General features: G+C 46.1%; 1 protein-coding gene across 6 annotated transcripts in view; it reads right to left on the bottom strand.

Moving 5' to 3' along the window:
• DZIP1 (DAZ interacting zinc finger protein 1) overlaps positions 1-17165 on the bottom strand; it is a 53460-nt gene extending 36295 nt beyond the window's left edge. For 2 of the 6 annotated variants that reach the window (XM_070380813.1, XM_070380816.1), the window contains exons 1-10: positions 16882-17165; positions 16039-16136; positions 15469-15682; positions 14440-14668; positions 13750-14352; positions 10243-10327; positions 7168-7292; positions 6422-6583; positions 4285-4422; positions 550-612 (exon numbers count right to left, since the gene is read on the bottom strand). In XM_070380813.1, coding sequence (XP_070236914.1) covers positions 550-612; positions 4285-4422; positions 6422-6583; positions 7168-7292; positions 10243-10327; positions 13750-14352; positions 14440-14475 — 1212 coding nt within the window. In that variant the 5' untranslated portion in view covers positions 14476-14668; positions 15469-15682; positions 16039-16136; positions 16882-17165. The remainder of the gene's footprint in view (positions 1-549; positions 613-4284; positions 4423-6421; positions 6584-7167; positions 7293-10242; positions 10328-13749; positions 14353-14439; positions 14669-15468; positions 15683-16038; positions 16137-16881) is intronic. The other 4 variants (XM_070380814.1, XM_070380815.1, XM_070380818.1 and 1 more) reach the window with 4 other exon arrangements.
• Between the last annotated feature and the right edge of the window lie 3446 nt (positions 17166-20611).

Below are 20611 nucleotides of genomic sequence, written 5' to 3'. Positions count from 1 at the left end.
TTATTGCTAAAAAATGCATCATCTGACAATGCAGGGTTGCCACAAACCTTCAATTTATAAAAAAAACACAATTATCTGCAAAATGCAATAAAACAAGGTAGGCCTGTATTCAAAACTTAGATCGCCACTCTGTAATGTAGAAAAATTAGAAATATGTAATCAACAATGAAGAAGAGATTAAATAACTGATGATACATCAATAAGATCATCATGGAGTCATTAAAAAAATCGAAAATGCTTAGGATATATTAAATTAAAATGTATAAAGTTATAGATATAAAGCATAATTTTAAAACTGTGAGACAAATTATGTAAATGGGCTTCTATACCTAAAGAAGCATATTTACAGCATCAAAAAGACTGAAGAAATTATAACAAAGCAGTAGCACTGGTTATCTTTGGTATTCAAATTATAAGTAATTTAAGTTTTTGTTATACATTTATCTACAAATTGTTTTCAGTGGACAAATCTTATCTTTATTATAAAGAGAACAAATACTCTTTTCGGAAAGACCCACTTTTTATAGGCCAATCATTTCTTTATCTTACCCGGCTCTTTTCTTTCTTGTGTTCTTGATGAAGAGCCTGAACACGAGCTGTCCACTTGCTTTCCTGCAAAACAGTAAAACCGGAGAAATTCAGGTACAGCTATAATAATGACGGGCTTCCCAGGTATCACTAGTGGTAAGGAACCTGCCTACCAATGGAGGAGAAATAAGAGACGCAGGTTTGATCCCGGGGTTGGGAAGATCCCCTGGAGGAGGGCATGACAACCCACTCCAGTATTCCTGCCTGGAAAATTCCATGGACAGAGGAGCCTGGTGGGCTATGTCCATAGGGTCGCAAAGAGTCAGACATGACTGAAGCCACTTAGCATGCACTCATAATAATGACGTCTACTCAGAACGAGAGCTTCTTTTTCAGTGAGTATCTAGGAAACCCAACTATTTGGGTAACATTTTAGCAGCCATTTTTAAAGATGAATACAGTCAGAAACGTTTAATCACACTTGTACCTGGTTTTCACCTTACACTCTGAGGCAGGGGTCAGCAAATATTTTCTATTAAGGGGCTAATAGAAAATACGTTAGACTCGGGGGGCCAGATGACTCACTACTACTAGGAATGGGAGAACAGCCATAAGTAATATGTGAATGAACAGCCACAGATGATACGTAGCAGCAAGGATGCATTTTAGTGCTTAGCTGTTCAGTGCAGTCCGACTCTGCAATCCCATGGACTGTAGCCTGCCAGGCTCCTTTGTCCATGGGGATTCTCCAGGCAAGAATACAAGAGTGGGTTGCCATTCCCTCCCCCAGGGGATCTTCCCTACCCAGGTATAGAACCCAGGTCTCCCACATTGTAGGCAGATTCTTTACCGTCTGAGCCACCAGGGAAGCTCTGTGTTTCAATCAAACTTCTTTTAAAAAAACAGGTGTTAGCCTGCCAACCTAAGAAGTCAAAAGGAAACGTCATGCTTTCTGAATCTATGGGTTATGCACTGACAGAGCATGCAGGAAGGCCTCAGACAAAAGAAATTCACGTGGCACCTGAGAGTTTCATAGCCGAGTCCCTCACCTAGTGAGAGAGAAGCCTGCTGGGAGGCCCAATTCCTGATTCCCCACCGTGTACCTGCACCTGATTGGGCAGCTGCAGCAGGCTGTGAGCGTGCATGCATGCTAAGTCGCAACAGTCGTGTCCAACTCAGCGACCCCCTGGACTGTAGCCCTCCAGACTCCTCTGTCCATGAGATTTCCCAGGCAAGAACACTGGCGTGGGTTGCCATGCCCTCCCCCAGGGGATCTTCCCTACCCAGGTATAGAACCCAGGTCTCCCGCATTGCAGGCAGATAGATTATTTACCGTCTGAGCCACCAGGGAAGCTCTGTGTTTCAATCAAACTTCATTTAAAAAAAACAGGTGTTAGCCTGCCAACCTAAGAAGTCAAAAGGAAACATCACGCTTTCTGAGTCTATGGGTTATGCACTGACAGAGCATGCAGGAAGGCCTCAAACAAAAGAAATTCACGTGGCACCTGAGAGTTTTCATAGCCGAGTCCCTCAGTAGTGAGAGAGCAGCCTGCTGGGAGCAACCATCAGGACCCAGTTCCTGATTCCCTACCGTGTACCTGCACCTCACTGGGCAGCTGCAGCAGGCTGTGTGCATGCGTGCTAAGTCACAACAGTTGTGTCTAACTCAGCGACCCCCTGGACTGTAGCCCTCCAGTCTCCTCTGTCCATGGGATTTCCCAGGCAAGAATACTGGCGTGGGTTGCCATGCCCTCCTGCAGGGGATCTTCCCAACCCAAGGATTGAACTAGCGCCTCTTATGTCTCCTGCATTGGCAGGCAGGCTCTTTACCACTGGTGCCACCAGGCTGGTCAAGGACTAAGAGGCAGGCCCTGCCCTGCCTGGGGGCGGTCGGGGGGGAAGGTGGACATAACAATGGGAGGTTTCCACATAATGTGTACGTGGTCAGGTCCAGCTTGGAGGGCTGTGGCATGCTTGCATTAACCCAGAGGCCCAGGAGAACTTTCCAGAAGAGATGCCATTCCAGCTGAGTAAGTGATGGGGCCTGAAAACTAGGAGGTACATGACAAATAAAGCTGGAACCAGGCGCTTTTAGGCGCTGCTGGTGTGTCGAGGTAAAGCCAAGAATGGTGGGAGATAGCAGGACCAGATGCCCAGGGACTCTGAATGCTGGTTAACGGTTCTAGATTTTGTTCTGTGAAAAACGGGGAGTCACCGAAGGATTTTAGGCAGGGTGGTGATGTGGTCAGCCTGGCTGCAATGCAGAAGGTAGATTTGGGGGAGAGAGGCAAGACAAGAAGCTGTGGTTGCAGTCCATATTCACAACACATTTACTTTTTTTTTAATTTTTTTATTTTGTCTTAGGGTCTAGCTGATTGGGCTTCCCAGCTGGTGCTAGTGGTAAAGAACCTGCCTATAATGCAGGAGACAAAACGGATGCTGGTTTGATCCTTTGGTCGGGAAGATCCCCTGGAGGACGGCATGGCAATCCACTCCAGTATTCTTGCCTGGGAAATCCCATGGACAGAGGAACCTGGCAGGCTACAGTCCAGGGGGTCACAGAGAGTCAGACATAACTAAAATGACTTAGCACACACACACACAGAACCGTTTAATAATGTTGTGATAGTTTCAGGGGAACATCGGAGGGACTCAACCATTCACATACATGTATCCATTTTCCCCCAGACCCCCCTCCCATCCAGGCTGCCACATAACATTGAGTAGTTCCATGTGTTACACAATAGGTCCCTGAAAAACACATTTACTTTTTAAAATGATGTAATACTGCTTTTTGAAAAAAAAAAAAAAATCGTGACTTCATAAGCTTTAATCTCTGTTTTCTGGCTAAAAAAAAATTCTCCTAAGTCAGTGTGACCAAAAGAGCCAGGATGAAGGCCGTACTAATTACTGAGGTTCACTTCCAGATGATTATAATTCATCTGATACGTGTAAAAGATCATCAGTTCACCAGTGCAGCTGTATAAGCTCTGAAAAAATAGTTTGTGCTTCAAAATGCCTTTCTATGCCTTTTGAAAGTGGGCCTACATCCGAAACATGAAAAATAACTACTAAGGTAATAGGAACTAATTCAAACAGATATCATTCGAGGAAAAATTAAACAACTTTGCCAGATGTTCTGTATCCACATCTACTAGTCAATCAGTAAGTATCTAATTAGTCAATCAGTAAGTATCTAATAAAGAAAGCTGAGTGCCAAAGAATTGATGCTTTTGAACTGTGGTGTTGAAGAAGACTCTTGAAGAGTCCCTTGGACATCAAGGAGATCCAACCAGTCCACCCTAAAGCAAATCAGCCCTGAATAATCATTGGAAGGACTGATGCTGAAGCTGAAACTCCGATACTTTGGCCACCTGATGTGAAGAACTGACTCATTTGAAAAGACCCTGATGCTGGGAAAGATTGAAGGCAGGAGGAGAAGGAGACAACAGAGGATGAGCTGCTTGGATGGCATCACTGACTCGATGGACATGAGTTGGAGTAAGCTCTGGGAGTTGGTGATGGACAGGGAAGCCTGGCATGCTGCAGTCCATGGGGTTGCAAAGAATCGGACACGAGTGAGTGACTGAACTGAAGTATCTAATGAACATCTATTATGAATTACACATGCAATAGGAGACAAGAAAAAAAGAATTAGTCACTGTCACCATCACTGAAAGAGACACCTTTTCTTAGATGATGTCTCCTATAAATTACTTCACCAAGAAAAATCAGTAGTCACTCACTTCTACATACCTGATTGTCAAGTAGCTGCATCACATTTTGGAAATCCTGGGGATGCTGTGGACGTTCTTCTTTAAACTCATGTGCATCTTTTAGCGTGCCGATGTTAGACTTGATCTGCATATTGGACTTCTGGATTTCTGACAATTGCTATAAAATAAAAGTAAAAATCACCGGTGAAAATGTTCATACTTCTATAAGACCAAAACAGAGGGCCTCCCTGGTGGCTCAGTGGTAAAGAATCCACCTGCGAATGCAGGAGATGCGGGTTCAATTCCTGATCCGTGAAGATCCCACATGCCATGAAGCAACTAAGCCTGTGCACCACAACTATTCAGCCCGTGCTCTACAGCCTGGGAGCCACAACTACCGAAGCTGGTGTGTCTGAGAGTCCATGCTCTGCAACAAGAGAAACCACTGCAAGGAGAAGCTGGAGCTTCACAACTAGAGCGTAGCCGCAGCTCTCCCCAGCTAGAGAAAAGCCTGCAGAGCAATGAAGACCCAGCACAGCCAAAAAAATAATGTTTTTAATTTTTAATTAAGAAATAAAGACTGAAACAGAGAACAAAACTGGGGAGCCTGTAGCCACATATTAAATCTGACTGTCCTACAAGACACTCATCATGCTTCTCTTCACAGTGGTTTTCCTGTTTTACTTCTTCCAATAAAAGAACATGCACAGGGTGTAAAAGGGAAAGGAAAACCTAACTTTCTAATCTTAGGTGATGGGCGATGGGCAGGTTAACAGTTGCCAGAAATAGAGGAATTGGGTGCAGTTGATTGACTGGGTGATTTAGTGAGGAGGCCAGAAGGGGGCGACAGAGGATGAGATGGTTGGAGGGCATCACCGGCTCCGAGTTTGAGCAAACTCCAGGAGAGGGTGCAGGACAGGGAAGCCTGGCATGCTGCAGTCCATGGTGTCGCAAAGAGTCGGACACGACTGAGCTACTGAACAACAACAACTGCCCAAGAGCTCTGATGCTCAGACCCAAGGGAGGTGATGTGGGGACACCTGAACCAACAGGGTGTTGCCTGAAGGAAGCCCTACAGAAAAGACACAATGAGCCACCCCGTGTTAACTTCCCCTCAACTTTTTATCTGCAAGTTACAACTTATGGAAAAGTTGGAAGGACAGTATAATGAACATCCATTTCACTGCCACCAATAGCTAACTAACCCTGGGCCACATTTGCTTTATAAAGATATGACAGTGGCTGGCAACCTTTTTCTGTAAAGATCCAGATAGTATTTGACTTCGGAGACACCTAAGGTCTTGGTCACAGCGACTCAACTCCATGGCGGCAGCACAAAATCTCCATAGAGAAAGTGTAGAGGAAACAGCACAGCTGTATTCCAAAATCCTCTCTTGTAGACACACCAGAAGGTCAATTGATACCATTTTCATGGCATGAAATATATTTTGTTTTGACTTTGTTCAGCCACTTTAAAGTGTAAAAACCTTTCTTAGATCAAGGGCCATACAAAATCAGGTGGTTTGCTAGATTTGGGTCCCAAGTCATAGTTTGCCCATCCCCATGAGAGGGTTCAGGGCGTTTTAGAGAAGGATCTTTGCAGTTTTCCCAAACTATCCCTCTATTTCAGTTTATAAAACATGTTGCCCCTAGAGGGAGCTCAAGAATCTCCCATGGTCTCCTTTGCTTCCCTGGGACCAAGGCCGCTCCCACAGGGAACCGGGAGGGGCTGCATTTAATCACATCCAGCTCACCCACTGCACTCAGGCCAAACCGGCCTGTCTTTCTGGGTCAGCTTCTTTCTCCCACATTGGGGATCTGTGTCAGTCTTTCTAGAAAGTTCCTTTGGAACTCTGGAAAGCTCCAACACTTGGGGAAGGGGTTACAGTTTCAGGCTATCCAAACCTAACGAGTTAAGCAAGAGGGCCCTTCTTCTCTGATCTGACCCAAATGTACCAAGTGTTCTGCACTGGAGTTTGGGGCCAGAGAGCCTGCTCTTAAGGACTTACTCTGTTTTCCATATGCCCAAGCTCCCTAGACTCTTAGGGAGGATGGGAGTCTGGGCCAGGGCACGATAAAGGAACTTGTGGATCTGAGGGCCATATAGCCATTGTCATACCACCTCTAAAGGCCACAACTCTGTCAATGCTATGAGGACTCCTGGGTTTAATACTCACATATTCTAACGCTGAGTTCTTAGAAGTCAGTTCTTTAAACTCCTTCATAAACATTTCCTTGACTTTTTCCATTTCATCAACTAGTTTCTCCTTTTCTTCTTCTTTCCATCTATCGAATAACTTCAGAAATTCTTCCTCTTTTGTTTTCTGCATTTCATATTCCTGAAATTGATTTAATACATGGCTTTAAAAGCTCTGACATGAAGCAAGCCTGAAGAATTTTATTTTATTTTATTTATTTTTTCTTTTTTCTCTGACTCAGTAGCTGTGGCATATGGGCTTAGCTGCTCCCCAGCATATGGGATCTTCCTGGAATTTTAAATAAATGGGCACAGCTTCACCTCACATGAGTCGGCGAGACTTGCAGATTTCACTTAGGCCTTTCTTTGGTTTGTTTTGTTGCAAAAAACACTGCGTATAAAGGCAGGTCTGTGCACAACAATTTTCCCAAACCAAAGGCAGCACATAGCATCCTTCTGTCCTTACATCTCTTAAAGTATAAACACAGAGGTCCAAAGTCTCAAAAATTCCTAGAGACTATACAATCTGCCGAGATTGAATCATGAAGAAACAGAAAATCCGAACAGACCAACAAGGAGGAGAGATTGAATCAGTAATCAAAAGAAACTCCCAACGAAGAAAAGTTCAGGACCTGATGGTTTCACTGGTGAACTCTACTGAATATTTAAAAGGAATGAACCCCAAACCTTCCCAACACATCACTGCTTCAGAATTCAGCATCATACCTTAGAGAGCCTGATTGCGTGGGCATGCTGTGCAGCCTCTAGCTGAGACTTGGTGAGCTGCAGCTGCTCCTTCAACATGTCGATCTCACTTTGGAGCTTGTCCGTCTGCGCCCTTGTCTTATACTCTGTTGTAACAGAAATATCGTTAAAATACCATCTCTTAGAAACGCATTGGAAAACTTATAGGGTACGGTGCTACTAATAAGACAAAGACAAAGGAAACTGCTTTTTCTTGGGATATTACTTTTTCATGCTGCACGAGCCAACTTTACTCTTGACTATGTATTTTCAGCCCTTTGCATCATTGGGCACCATTTATTTTTAAGTAGATTCTTTCAGCCACTGGGTTGAGGTTGGATTACCCTGCAGAGGCAGGGTGAGAGCCCATTCAGGGAGCAAAGGAATAATCCTGGGCTCTTCTCCAAGACGCCTGTCTCAATCAGAGAAAGGAAATCAACGGCTTCGACCGCAGGTACCGCAATATTGAAATCTCTACGGTCACCATCTTTCTGGCTCCCACGGAACTCTCCTGAACATGTCATCAGTGCTCAGACAAGCAGAGGCCGGCACTCAAAATGCAAACTTGGGCCACAACCCGTCCGCGGGGCAAAAATGAACTACTGAGAAGTTGTAAAAGGAAGCAACAAGTGAAGGGAAGAACACTTATGTTCATGTACTTACATGCAGATGTACACATGACTGAATGGATATACATGTGTCTGTGAGTGTAGACATGAAAGGTATGGAAACCAAAGTAGAAAGTCAGAATCTCAAAGATGACCTGAAGAAATAATACTCATTTCAGAGTCTGAAATACTCTCTGAAACGAGTATGAGATAGAATAAGATACTGAAACAGAAGAGAAAGAAGGTCAGTTTCACACTGAAGAATGATAGGTTAATTTAAAAAATATTTAATCTCCCCAGTTTCTTCAATACACTGTTAAACTGTATCCACGATTCATGGCTTATAAGTGGAATTTTATGCTATTCATATTGTTTATACAAAGCTCAGCTGTTTCCTAAATAAATCTATCAGAAATAGGCAGAAATGGAAACGAGCCCAAAAGGGAGGGAAAAGCAGGTACAGGTAGGTAGTGAATAACAAGCTAGAAATATAAACGTCCAGCTACCAAAAACATTTAGATCGTAATGAGCATTTCCATGGATTACTGTGGCAATGTGTAGAGTTGCTCTAATCTGCTCATGGAGAAACAGGCCTTGCATTCTTTGCTTCTGAGAACATTTAGATTAGTTGCAAACCTGGTTCCTTGCAAGCCACAGAGCCCCTCCCCTTTTCTGCTCCTTCAATTAGCCCCTCTAGGCACTGGTTAATTCACACTGGCACCCAAACACATCTTAGTATCTCCCACTGCAAATAAGACAATACTCTCCCCTTGGTCCCACTTTCCCTCCAGATACTGCCTCCTGTCCCTGCTTTCTCTCCCAGCAAACATTACTGAAATAAATGGGTGTAATCGACATGACCACTTCCTTGCCGGATCCTCAGCTCAGCTCACTCCAGTCCAGCTTTTGTCCCCAGCAGTTCGCTGCGGCCATGTCAAGGCCACCAACGGCCATTGGGAAAACAATGGTCACTTCTCGGTCTTCATCTTACTCTGTGCCTCAAGATCATTAGGGGTCACTACCTCCTTCTTGAAACCCTCATGCCTCTTGGTTTCTATGACAACACACTCTCCACTTCCCTCCTGCCTCCATCACTTCAATTTCTCACTGTCAGCTGCTCCTCCTGGACTCCGAGTGTGGGGCTGGCCCTGAGTTGTCTTCTCTTTTCAAGTGACCTCATCCAGCCCAGTTCTGCTAACAACTCCCAGGTTTTTATCTCCAGCCTGGGCCTCTGCCTTGACCTCCAGCATCCTCATATGCACGGCGACTGTATGTGTGACTTGAGTGTACCCACGGCCAACCCAGATTCCCCTTCCTTCTTCCTCCCTCAATGTGCTCCCCTCCTGGTCCTCCCCTCAGTAAACATGATAACCATTCACCCATTTGTACAGGACAGAAGCCCAGGATCATCTTTACTTCATCTCCAGCTCCTACGTGGAGTCACAGCTCTGTGTTCAGAATAAACCCTCTCCATCTCCACGTCTCCCACCTCCCGTCCTGGTCCGGCTGCCACCCTCTCTCCCCTGGGCTACCTGTTGCAGCCTCCTCATGCTTCAACCTGCTTCCACCTCCGTCCCTACTGTCTGTTCCCCGCCCACTACTAGACGGGTCGTGTAAAGGTACAAATTGGAGGGAATTCCATGGCCATCCCATGGTTAGGACTTGGTGCTTTCACTGGCAGTGCTTTGGATCCCTGGTCAGGGAACTAAGATCCCATAAGCTGAGTGGCTCAGCCAAAAAAATATAAAAATACCAGTCCAAATTACATCATATCCCTACCCCTCCAACTTAAAATCCTCCAGCGGCTTCTCATTATATCGGTTATATCACCCACATTCCTACCCAGGGCATTTGAGGCCCTACGTGACCTGGCCCCTTCCTAGCCCACCTCTGCTCACTCTGCTCCACCAAACTTTTATCTGTTCCCCAAACACACCGGCCTGCCCCGCCCCCCCAAACACAGCTGACAGTGAGAATTCCCTTTGCCTGAGATCTTCATTTCCTAGATTTCCTGCATGCCAGGACCCCCTCATCATTCTGGTTTCTGATCAAATATCACCTCCTTAATGAGGCCTTGGCTGACCACCAGGAGTCACTCTCAGTCCCATTCTCCTACTTTATTTTCTTCATTGCACTTGCCGCCACTTGAAAACATCACTCATTTGTTTAGATGTAACTCCTCCATCCCCTCTATTAGGATGTAAGAGAGCCAGACAGGATCTGTTTTGCTTATGGCTGCATCCTTGAGCCCTAATGCAGTGCATGGCACATCACAGGGGATCAATATTCACTTAACGAGTGTTCAAACAAGGACTATGACGCTTTCTTTTAAAAGGATTGAGAGATGCTTTGGGCCATGTCTCGCTGAAAAAAGAAAAAGCTACCAGAAATAGTACCTTTATTATAAGGCTAAAGAAAATAGCTCTTTGAAGCAGAGCTCACTACTTACCAAGATGTGAATCTTCAGGGTGGCGGCGCTGAATATGACTTTGTAGGAAAGCTTGGTTCATAAAGGCCTTGTCACAAAAATGGCACTGAAAAGGAGAGAGCAATGAATCCAAGTGTCTCTAACAAGTGCCCCTCCACCTAATTTGAATTAAAATCTGGGTACCTGAAGCACTCCCTCTTGGGGGCTTTTCCCCAAGAGATACCACCCTGGCAAGTGATGCTGAAACCATAACTAAAAAGACATTTACAACCAGGGTGTTCTTCCCAAACTGAACACATGCCAGTGAAAACCATCTCTGTTAACAGAGCCCATCATGGTGGTTTCTGGAACCCCTGAGGATGCTCCTGTTATACAGGTGGTTCCCAGCCCAACAGTACCAACTTGTCCATGACACTCTACCTGTGCCAGCCTTCTTCCTGTCCCTCATGCTGGCCAGCTTCAGACACTCTGCATTGGCCAGTCCCTGCCTGAACTTTCCCCAGACTTTCCAATGAAAGTCTGGCTCCTTCCCAACATTCGAGATGTCGTTTATGGAACCTCTTCCATGCTGGGGCTGTGCTGCACGTCCTTAAGAAATCTTCCTGGATAAGCTCCCTGCCAGGCACTGTCTTGTTTGCATCATTGTCCATCTCACCACTTAATATTATCAGCTTTAGTTACTTCCTTTGCTTCTTATTTCCTGTCCAGTTCCTCTAGGATCTAGCATCTCAGCTTCCTGAGAGTATGAACTCTTTTCTCTTTATTCACAGGTTTATCCCCAGAGCCCAGCATTAACATTGATCACATGCTTAGGAATATTTGGCCTCCTAAGATGAACTTACTGAAAAAAACCAATCTTACTAATATCTCTATTCTCTACCTTTTAACATAATTTTTAAACCAAAAAAAAAAAAAAAACAACTTGTTCATCTATAACCTTCCCCAGGACTATTCTTAGTAAATCCTGAATATTATGTATTTCATCTGCCAATATTTCAAAATCTATCTCCAAAAGGATTTTCTTTTAACACGATCATAATATTATCATCCCACCTTTTAAAATGTGTAAATTCCTTAATTATTGACAAATATCCAACCATTTATTTTTTCCCAATATTTCACACATTGCCTTAGAAAACATTTTTGCAGTTTTTTAAAAAAATAATTATTTTTATTATTTATTTGACTGTACCAGGTCTTAGTTGTGGCATGTGGAATCTAGTTCCCTGACAAGGGACAGAACCTGGGCCCCCCGCACTGGGAGCACAGGGTCTTAGCCACTGGACCACCAGGGATATCCTTTGCACTTTGTTTTGAATCAGGACCCAAATAAAGTTATATCTTGCAATTAGTTGTTTTGTCTCTTAATTCTCTGTTAGTCTATAGGTTGAACCACCAGCTTTCTTTTCCTTATAACTTTCTTGATAAAGAAAATGAACATTTGTCCTGCTGAGTTTCTCTCAGTCTGGATTTTGCTGCTTCAATCCTACTGTGTTATTTACATGCTTTCCTCTTCAGGTTTTGCCTTACGCTTATTCATTATAATTATATCACAAAGGCATAGACCACAGGTAACCACAGCTCACTATGGAGAAGCCCCCACAGATATCAACATCCGCTTGTCAGATGCTATTTACTGAGCCTTCCTCATGCTGTTGGAGAAGGAAATGGCAACCCTCTCCAGTATTCTTGCCTGGAGAACAGACAGAGGAGACTGGAGGGCTACAGTCCATGGGGTCGCAAGAGTCAGACACAACTTAGCGACTAAACCACCTAAACCGACCACCTCATGCTATACATGCATTATCTCCTGGGATTCTGCTACTAAGGCTCTTGTTTTCCAGATGAGGAAACTAAGGTTTAGAAGTTAAATGACTTGTGCAGAGGAATAGCTGGGATTCAAACCCAAGTAGAATAACTCTGGAGTTGTCACCCTAAATGCTCTCACAGCTCAAGAACTCCACAAAGAGACAATGGCAAGTCACTTAATAGAGGGCAGAGTATACCTACACTAAATACACTAAGTAGGAAAAGGTGGTGTGGTCTTTCCTGCCTCTTCTTGGCCACCCCCTGGGCACACCATACAGCTACCACTACCACTCAGAGTCTGTTCAGTGGTCAAGAGTTGGCAGGTTCCACTCATTTGATAAAAGTGTGCCATTAGTTTATTATCTTCATATATCATTAACATTTTAAAGTCTTCATCTACTAACAGGTATTTCTATGATAACCAAAAGAATGAAAAAATGTTTATAAACATAAAAATTTTATGTTACAGGTTTTAATGTTTTACTGCTTAACATCAAAACCAGTTGCACTTTCTTCAAAGGTTTTAAACAGAACCCATTCTATCCATTTTACAATAATATGTTTTTCTAGAGAACCATCTCAACACTATTTATCAATATTTAGTTTTTAAATAGCATTTATGAAACAAATAGGCAATTATCGATATCCGGGATCATTGATGATTTCACCTAGGGGTTGTGTACCCAAGGCTAAACATTAAGCCTTTCTAACAGGATTCTTTCCTGACTGTTCACCTAGTGTAAGCACACTTCTCCCAAGGCGCCTATTGGGATGGTCCTGAGTACAATTAATCACACTGCTTTCTGCACCTACACCCACTTCTCTACACTCTCTCCTGCTTTGGCTCCGCCATTCCCTAAACCCACTAAGGCCTGTTCAGTCCTATTTAGCCAAAATGACTGGGTGTGAAATCAGTCTAGTCAGTCTATTGCTTACTTTGATATCTTCAAGGATTCTTCCTTTCTCCACCTAATTCATTAAAGATACATACACTGACTTCATTACACTCAGAAATGACAATATTTATCTTGGGTTCAAGAACAAACAGTTGGAGATTAAGAACAAAAAGACAAGAATTTTAAAATTTTTAAACAGTGCTGTTATACTAGCAAGTATTCTTCTTCTTAGAAAATACATACATTGAAATATTTAGGACTCTGCAACTCACTGCCAGATGGCTTAACAGTAATAGCATGATACAGAGACAGAGGAAATAAAGCCAATGTCGCAAATGCCAATAATTGGTGGATTTAGTTGAAGGGTATAAGAAGTCATAGCACTGTTCTTGCAATCTTCCTGTAAATTTTAAAACATTTCAAAATTTAAAAATGAGTGGGGGGGAGGGGGAATCCACAAGATGCAAGCATTCCATATCATCTGGGGCCCAACCTCAACAGCAATTTGCACCTGGTTTATTTTTCATTATACCTGTTAGGAGGAGGAAACAGCTTCTTGAACCACCAGCTTTTAGATAATTCAATAAAGCACTGCAGACAGGGCTGCTTGTTAAATTATTAACCCGTGTTAGTCTACACAAAGTAATGAGCCATGTCATCTGTTAGTTAAAAGTACGCTTTCGCTTAAAGAGTACTTTCTCCTGATTTAAACAAATCTTAAACAAAAAAGGGCAGGGCTATAGGAAAGGACTCTCAATATCCCAAATATCCCAACCAGTAGGCACTGAGGGTTTTAAGGGCCAATCGCGAGGCAGCGTCCCACCTGGTAATAGCTGGCTTTGGCCTCGATCATCAGCTGCTGGGTGGAGATCAACTTCTTCCTGCGTTTACACTCTTCCTTGAGCAGCTTGATCTCGCCGGCCTGCTTGGTGAGGAGCTTCTTGCTGTGCTCGCCTTCGGCCAGGCTCCGGTGCAGCCGCTCCTCCAGGCCGTGCAGCTGCGAGGTGAGGAACTCCTGCGAGTGCAGCAGGTACTCGATGGTGAGCTGCGCCAGGCGGATGAGCTTCAGCAGCACCGGGTCCACGCCCGACTGGCAGTGAGGGCACTTCTCATCCTCCAGCTTGCAGAAGGTGATGTTCATGATGTTCTCCTGCAGCGTGAGCACGTCCACGGCGCCCGCCACCTTGTCCACGTCGATGGCGCTCAGCCGCCGCCAGTCCACGCTCTCCAGGCGCGGGCGGAACTGGAAGAAGGGCAGGGGGCCCGACGCCGCGCTGGGGGGACCACAGGCCATGGCGGCCCCGCCCGCCGCGGCCGCTGCGGAGGCGTCGGGTTCCTCCAGGCCGCCGGCGGAGGCGAGCGGGTAGTAGACGTGCTTCTGAAAGGGCTGCGAGAAGGAGACAGAAGCGCGGGGAGGCGGAGGGAGCTGGGGGTCCCGCCGCTCCGCCATCGTTTCCCCCACCCCGCCCCGCCGCATCGGCAGGCGGGCATCCCCGGGTTCCCGGCTCCTTACCATGCTTGGAAGCAAATCCGCCGCCTCCGCTGGCATCGGGGGAGGGGGCAGTCCCGTCTTCCCGGCCCGGGCCGCCGCCGCCCCACCCCTCGGGAGCGGGAGAAGGCTGGGTCCCGGCGGCGGCGGCCTAAGGTCTGGGCGTCCAGGCCGTTGCTATGGCAGCGCCCCGGGCGGGCACCTGGAGCGAAGTGCGAGGCGGCCAGCGCGCGGTCAGCGGGCGCCCAGAGTCCTGCGGGACCAGAGGAGAAGTCGTCGTGGGCCCCAGAGGACAGCGGACCACCCTTCCAGGGGACACACTTCCCGGTTCCCCAGACGCCACCCTCCAAGCCCCTAAGGCTTGGGGAACCACATCCTAGCCGCCAGCCTCTGACCCTCGCCTTAGGTTTTGGGATGAGAAATAGCCATTCATCCTCATCTTTCACACGCAGCTCAGAAAAACGTTAAGCCACAAATCTTTGCAAAAATCAATGGGATGGAGGGGGGCTGGCTGCCAGAGGGCATGAAGACACTTTGGGGGTATAATAAAAAATGTTCTCTATTCTGATTGGGCTGTTGATTACCCAGGGATATATATACATTTGTCAAAACTCATTGAGTGGTACACTGAAAATTAAGGGTCCATTTTGTATAGTATACTTATAGTTGTTTTAAGAATTAAATTTGTAGTGTAGTCAATTATATTTGATGGAGCATGTGAGTGTGTTAGTCCTTTAGTCTCCTGCCTGACTCTTTGCAATTCCATGGGCTGTAGCCTGCCAGGATCCCCTGTCCATGGGATTCTCCAGGGAAGACTGGAGTGAGTTGCTATTCCCTTCTCCAAGAGATCTTCCTGACCCAGGGGTCAAACCCGGGTCTCCTGCATTGCAGGCAGATTCTTTACCATCTGAGCCACCAGGAAAGCTCTTACAAACCAGAGAACTTCCCAGAATGTGTAATACTTTACTTGTCTTTTCAAAAGGATACATTTTCAAAACATGAAGATGTAAACAATTATATGGAGGGGAAACTTTAAAGGGCCCTGGTATTTACCTTACAAACTTGTGTGGCAGCTGCATTCTGTTTTCTGGAGGGGCTAAAATATTTCTAGCAGCAACCTGTAGACCTCAGGCCTCTCATTCTCCAGGTCTTCTGGGGGCTGCCTGTGGCTACCACAGAGATGCATGAACTGAGGAAAAGCCAGCCATCCCTCAGTCCACCAGGGAGTCCCTGTTTGGACCAACCATCAGGAAAATTTCTGTCTTTCCTAACAGCCAAAGAAGAGAAGAAAGGAAAATACAGTTGAGAGTAACTGGAAGCAACGTTGTAATATCAACCATATCCGGCCCTTTCCAAACACTGAGAACTACAAATAAGTCCACATGAAAGCATCCAAAAATTTAAGCATACACTTCATAAGACTTCACAGAAACCATACATCCCAATAATTTTGAATGGGATTTTTTGGGGGAAAAAGAGCTATTACCGATTCACTGCAGCCAGCATACAAATCTTACAGATCTACCTTCAGGGTCTGATTCTTCCACTTGCAGACCCAGAACAAGTTATATCAGCCCTAGGCTTCAGTTTCCCAGTCTGCTTGAAAGGCGTCAGGACACCAACCTGGAAGGTCTGGGTACCGTGGACTCCATCCACTGGGCTGCAGGATCAGCGGGAACAAGGGCGGTGGTCTCTTTTGCTCACCGTTATATCCCCAGCAGCTAGTCAGGCAGAGAAAAGGTGTTAAGAATTTGCCAAAAGGACACGTGGATAAAGGATGATCCGAATGAATTAGGCACTTGTTTAGGTAAAACGTCAGCTCCCGGCCCCTGTCCCTCGTATTTCCTGTGCCTCTGGCCTGTTAGGGGAATTCACCCGGGCTCTGGGCCTGGCGTGCTGCGATTCATGGGGTCGCAAAGAGTCAGACACGACTGAGCGACTGATCTGATCTGATCTGGGTTCAAGCCCTTGGAAATGAAGGTGGGGGTCTCTCTGCGCGCTCCCACTGCATTCGGGGGAGGAGGTGCGCGGGGCCCCGAGGCGCTCATCTCCGCTCCCCGCCACCAGCCTGGCCCCGAGCGCCGCGTGGTTGGCCACCCTGGCCCCTAGGCTGAATCTGAGTCGCAAGATGGCCGGAGCAGGAAAGAAGGGGGCCCGCTTTCCCATTCCCTCTGGCCCCCAAGCCTCAGCGGGGCCGCCAGCCGGGTGCAGCCTCTCCCGCCCCGGGCGCACCGCTGGGCCGACCCGCCGAACCCACAAAGACAAAGGCCCGGGAACGCGGGCTCCAGTGGGGCCTCGGCGCCGCCCCTTGAAGGCAAGACAAACGGCGAGTGAGGATTGCGGCAGGCAGGCCCTCGGGGTCTGCTGCCTTGGCCCGCTTCGGCGAAAAAGACGGAGGAGGCCATGGCTTCGCGGGCACCGAGATGCTCCGGCCTCCCCTGCACGCCTGGCGCATCCCGGACTCACCCCAGCCGCGCGCTCCTGGGCGGGCGCCGGGCGCTGCAGGCGGACGGGGGCAAGGCTGGGGACGCAGATTCTAGGGGTGCTGCTGGCGCAGGCGGGCCCGTGGAGGCCGAGGAGCAGCCAAGCGGGAAGCGGTGGGCCGGCTCCTTCTTCCAGGGCGCAGGGTGAGTCCTGTGTGTTCAGGGCAAGTTGTGGCGAGGCGAGCCGCCTGGCGCCGCTCCGGGCCCTCCCAGATTCCCGGGCACGGGCGCCTCCGGATCCCCCACCCCCCTCCCGCCCCCTCCCCTCCGCGATCTCCCTCCAGCCTCTTCTCTCGGCCTCCAGGCTCCTCTGGCAGCTGGGCGGGACCGTGCGAGTCTAGACCGCAGAGCTAAAATGCGCTGGGCCAATCCCGCTGTTGGTGCAGACACGTGGTACCTAGGCGCGCTCTGTTGCTGGCGGGGGATGCTAGCCCCTGGAAGGTTTTTCAAAGAGAGACCAGATTCACTCCTACCCTGTGGTTAGCCTAAAGCCTCAGCTAGCTAATTTCCCATAGAGGTAGGAGCTTTATGTGAATTCCTTCTAAGAAGAGATACGTTTTAATCGCAGTAGTCTGCAGATGCAAGAGACCTTCAAGAGTCTAGCTAATACAACCTTGGGAAAACCGGATTAAAGACGATGTGCCAAAGCACACAGTAATTTAAGATTTCTGTGCCTTGGCACGTGATTTCCCTTCTCTTTTGGTTATGCCCGTTTTAGGGCGAAAAGCACGGATCTCTGTTGACAGGAAGCTTGTCAGTGGGGTAGAGGGGATGGATGTCCTGGGTCAAGAGCAAGGTGACTATCTTTGAAGCTAAAAATGGAACACGGTCTCTAACAATGGGACAAAATTCCATATTTTTAAATAATGAATAACCCTTAACAACCTTGAGGCTGACCCGCGTTGAGAAATCTTAGTGCATCTTTTGCAAAATCTTAGTGCCTGTTGAAGCAAAATTGTTCTTCAGTTAGAAAGGAGTAACTACAGAATTTTTGTTGGATGTTATTCATTGGAAAAGACACTGATGTTGGGAGAGATTGGGGGCAGGAGGAGAAGGGGACGACAGAGGATGAGATGGCTGGATGCTATCACTGACTCGATAGACGTGAGTTTGAGTGAATCCCGAGAGTTGGTGATGGACAGGGAGGCCTGGTGTGCTGCAATTCATGGGGTCGCAAAGAGTCGGACACGAACGAGTGACTGAACTGATGTTACTGTAAAAGGCCTTTCCTTGTGTTTCTCCTTGATGGAATTTGCTTTATAGACTATTTAGCATGAGGCTTCAAACATAGTAATAGCTCAGTATGTATTTATGTTGAATTCCTTCCTTGTTTTAATTTTTACTTAAAGTCATAAGGTCTTGGGCTTCCCAGGTGGCTCAGTGGGTAAAGAATCCACCTGCAATACAGAAGAGATGGGCTCGATCCTAGGGTCAGGAAGACCCTCTGAAGACGGGCATGGCTACCCATTCCAGTATTCTTGCCTGGAGAAACCCATGGACAGAGGAGCATGGTGGGTTATAGTCCATGGGGGCACAGAGGTTGGACAGGAAGCGAAAGGACGCACACGGGACAGCCTTAGAGGTTTTTGTTTTTTTAATTTGTTCAATTTCAATTCAATGCTTAAATTTGAAAGATCCACAATCCCATAAAAATATTCCAAAGTAGTATGAGTAAAGATTTCTAGATAGAAATTTCAGGCAATGTGAAGGAGATATGGCCAGTTCAGTTCAGTCCCTCAGTCGTGTCTGACTCTTTGCAACCCCATGAATTGCAGCATGCCAGGCCTCCCTGTCCATCACCAACTCCCTGAGTTCACTCAAACTCACATCCATCGAGTCAGTGATGCCATCCAGCCATCTCATCCTCTGTCGTCCCCTTTTCCTCCTGTCCCCAATCCCTCCCAGCATCAGAATCTTTTCCAATGAGTCAACTGGAGGTGACTCATTGCATGAGGTGGCCAAAGTACTGGAGTTTCAGCTTTAGCATCATTCCTTCCAAAGAATACCCAGGGCTGATCTCCTTTAGAATGGACTGGTTGGATCTCCTTGTAGTCCAAGGGACTCTCAAGAGTCTTCTCCAACACCACAGTTCAAAAGCATCAATTCTTCAGCGCTCAGCTTTCTTCACAGGCCAACTCTCACATCCATACATGACCACTGGAAAAACCATAGCCTTGACTAGACGGACCTTTGTTGGCAAAGTAATGTCTCTGCTTTTCAATATGCTATCTAGGTTGGTCATAACTTTGCTTGGCCACTGCTTTGCAAAGTCTATATTTTGTAGCACTTCGTGGGGGGTTGGGGGGTTGTGTTGTGCACTCGCATAGGATGATAACTTCATCAACATGATTTGATGATGCACCTTTTGCGTTATGGGTATTCCCATTCGCAACTCTGAGTATATTATGACACATGTGCAGAATTGGAAGAAGTAAGATGAACCAGTGACACGCCCAGATTTCTCACAACACAGCCCTGTGTCATGACAGGGGCAAACATGATTTTCCGTCTGGGAAATTTGTGGTCTTAAAGGCTAGCAGCTTAGCTCCAGGCAGAACCCTCTGCCAACTCAGGCTGACCTGCCACATAAAGGAAAGTCAATTGGATTGGGAGCTTGAAGGTAAAGAATATTGTTTTGTTAGTCGCTGTGAGATTCTTTGCAATCCCATGGACTGTAGCCCGCCCAGCTCCTTTGTCCATGGAATTCTGCAGGCAAGAATATTGGAGTGGGTTGCCATGCTCTCCTTCATGGGATCTTCCCAAACCAGGGGTCAAACCTCTGCCTCCTGTGCCTCCTGCCTTCAAGATGGATTCTTTACAGCTAAGCCACTGGGGAAGCCCTGCAAACTCTCTAGGGCAACCATTAACAAATTTAAAAGAGTAATATGATTAATATTCTAAGAGAGGAGATAAATGGAATGATATAAACTGCTCCATTAGAAACAGAAAAGGCAGGAAAAGGGGGGCAAAAAGAAAGAATAAGTGGAATGAACTTCCATGTTTCTATGCATGGAAACATTTGCAAACATGGAAGATATTAACCCAATGATATTAATAATCATTTTATATGTGAATAGTCTAAATGAAACAATTAAAAAACAGAGCCTTCTCAGAGTGGATGAAAAAAACAAAACAAAGACCCAACAGTCTGTTATCTATAAGAAAGTCACTGCAATATAAAACTTAAGATAGTGTGAAAGTAAAGGGATGGAAAAAGATACATCACAATTCAAAAGAAATCTAGAGCAGCTGAATTAGTTTCAGACGAAGGAGACCTCAGAACAAGAAAAATGTTAAGGGATTAAGAGGAATATTGTATAATGTTGAAGGGGGTCAATGTTCCAAGAAGACATAATACTAAACAGGTATGTATGTACTTGTATGTACATAAGAACAGAATTTATTTTCATTTATGAAAATAAATGAGGCAAAACATAACTGCAAAGAGAAATAGACAAATCCACAATTACACTTGGAGATTTCAACATCCCTTTTTAACAATAAATAGATCACCTAGGACAAAATTGACCTGAATAGTATTATCAATCAACCTGATCTGATTGGCAATTATAAAATACTGCATTCAAGCTGGTTTTAGAAAAGGCAGAGGAACCAGAGATCAAATTGCCAATATCCACTGGATCATGGAAAAAGCAAGAGAGTTCCAGAAAAAACATCTATTTCTGCTTTATTGACTATGCCAAAGCCTCTGA

Source organism: Bos mutus, chromosome 12, assembly GCF_027580195.1.
Source record: "Bos mutus isolate GX-2022 chromosome 12, NWIPB_WYAK_1.1, whole genome shotgun sequence".
NCBI classification, from domain to species: domain Eukaryota; kingdom Metazoa; phylum Chordata; class Mammalia; order Artiodactyla; family Bovidae; genus Bos; species Bos mutus.
Note: the sequence above shows the minus strand (reverse complement) of the source record. Positions and strands in the feature narration are given on the sequence as shown.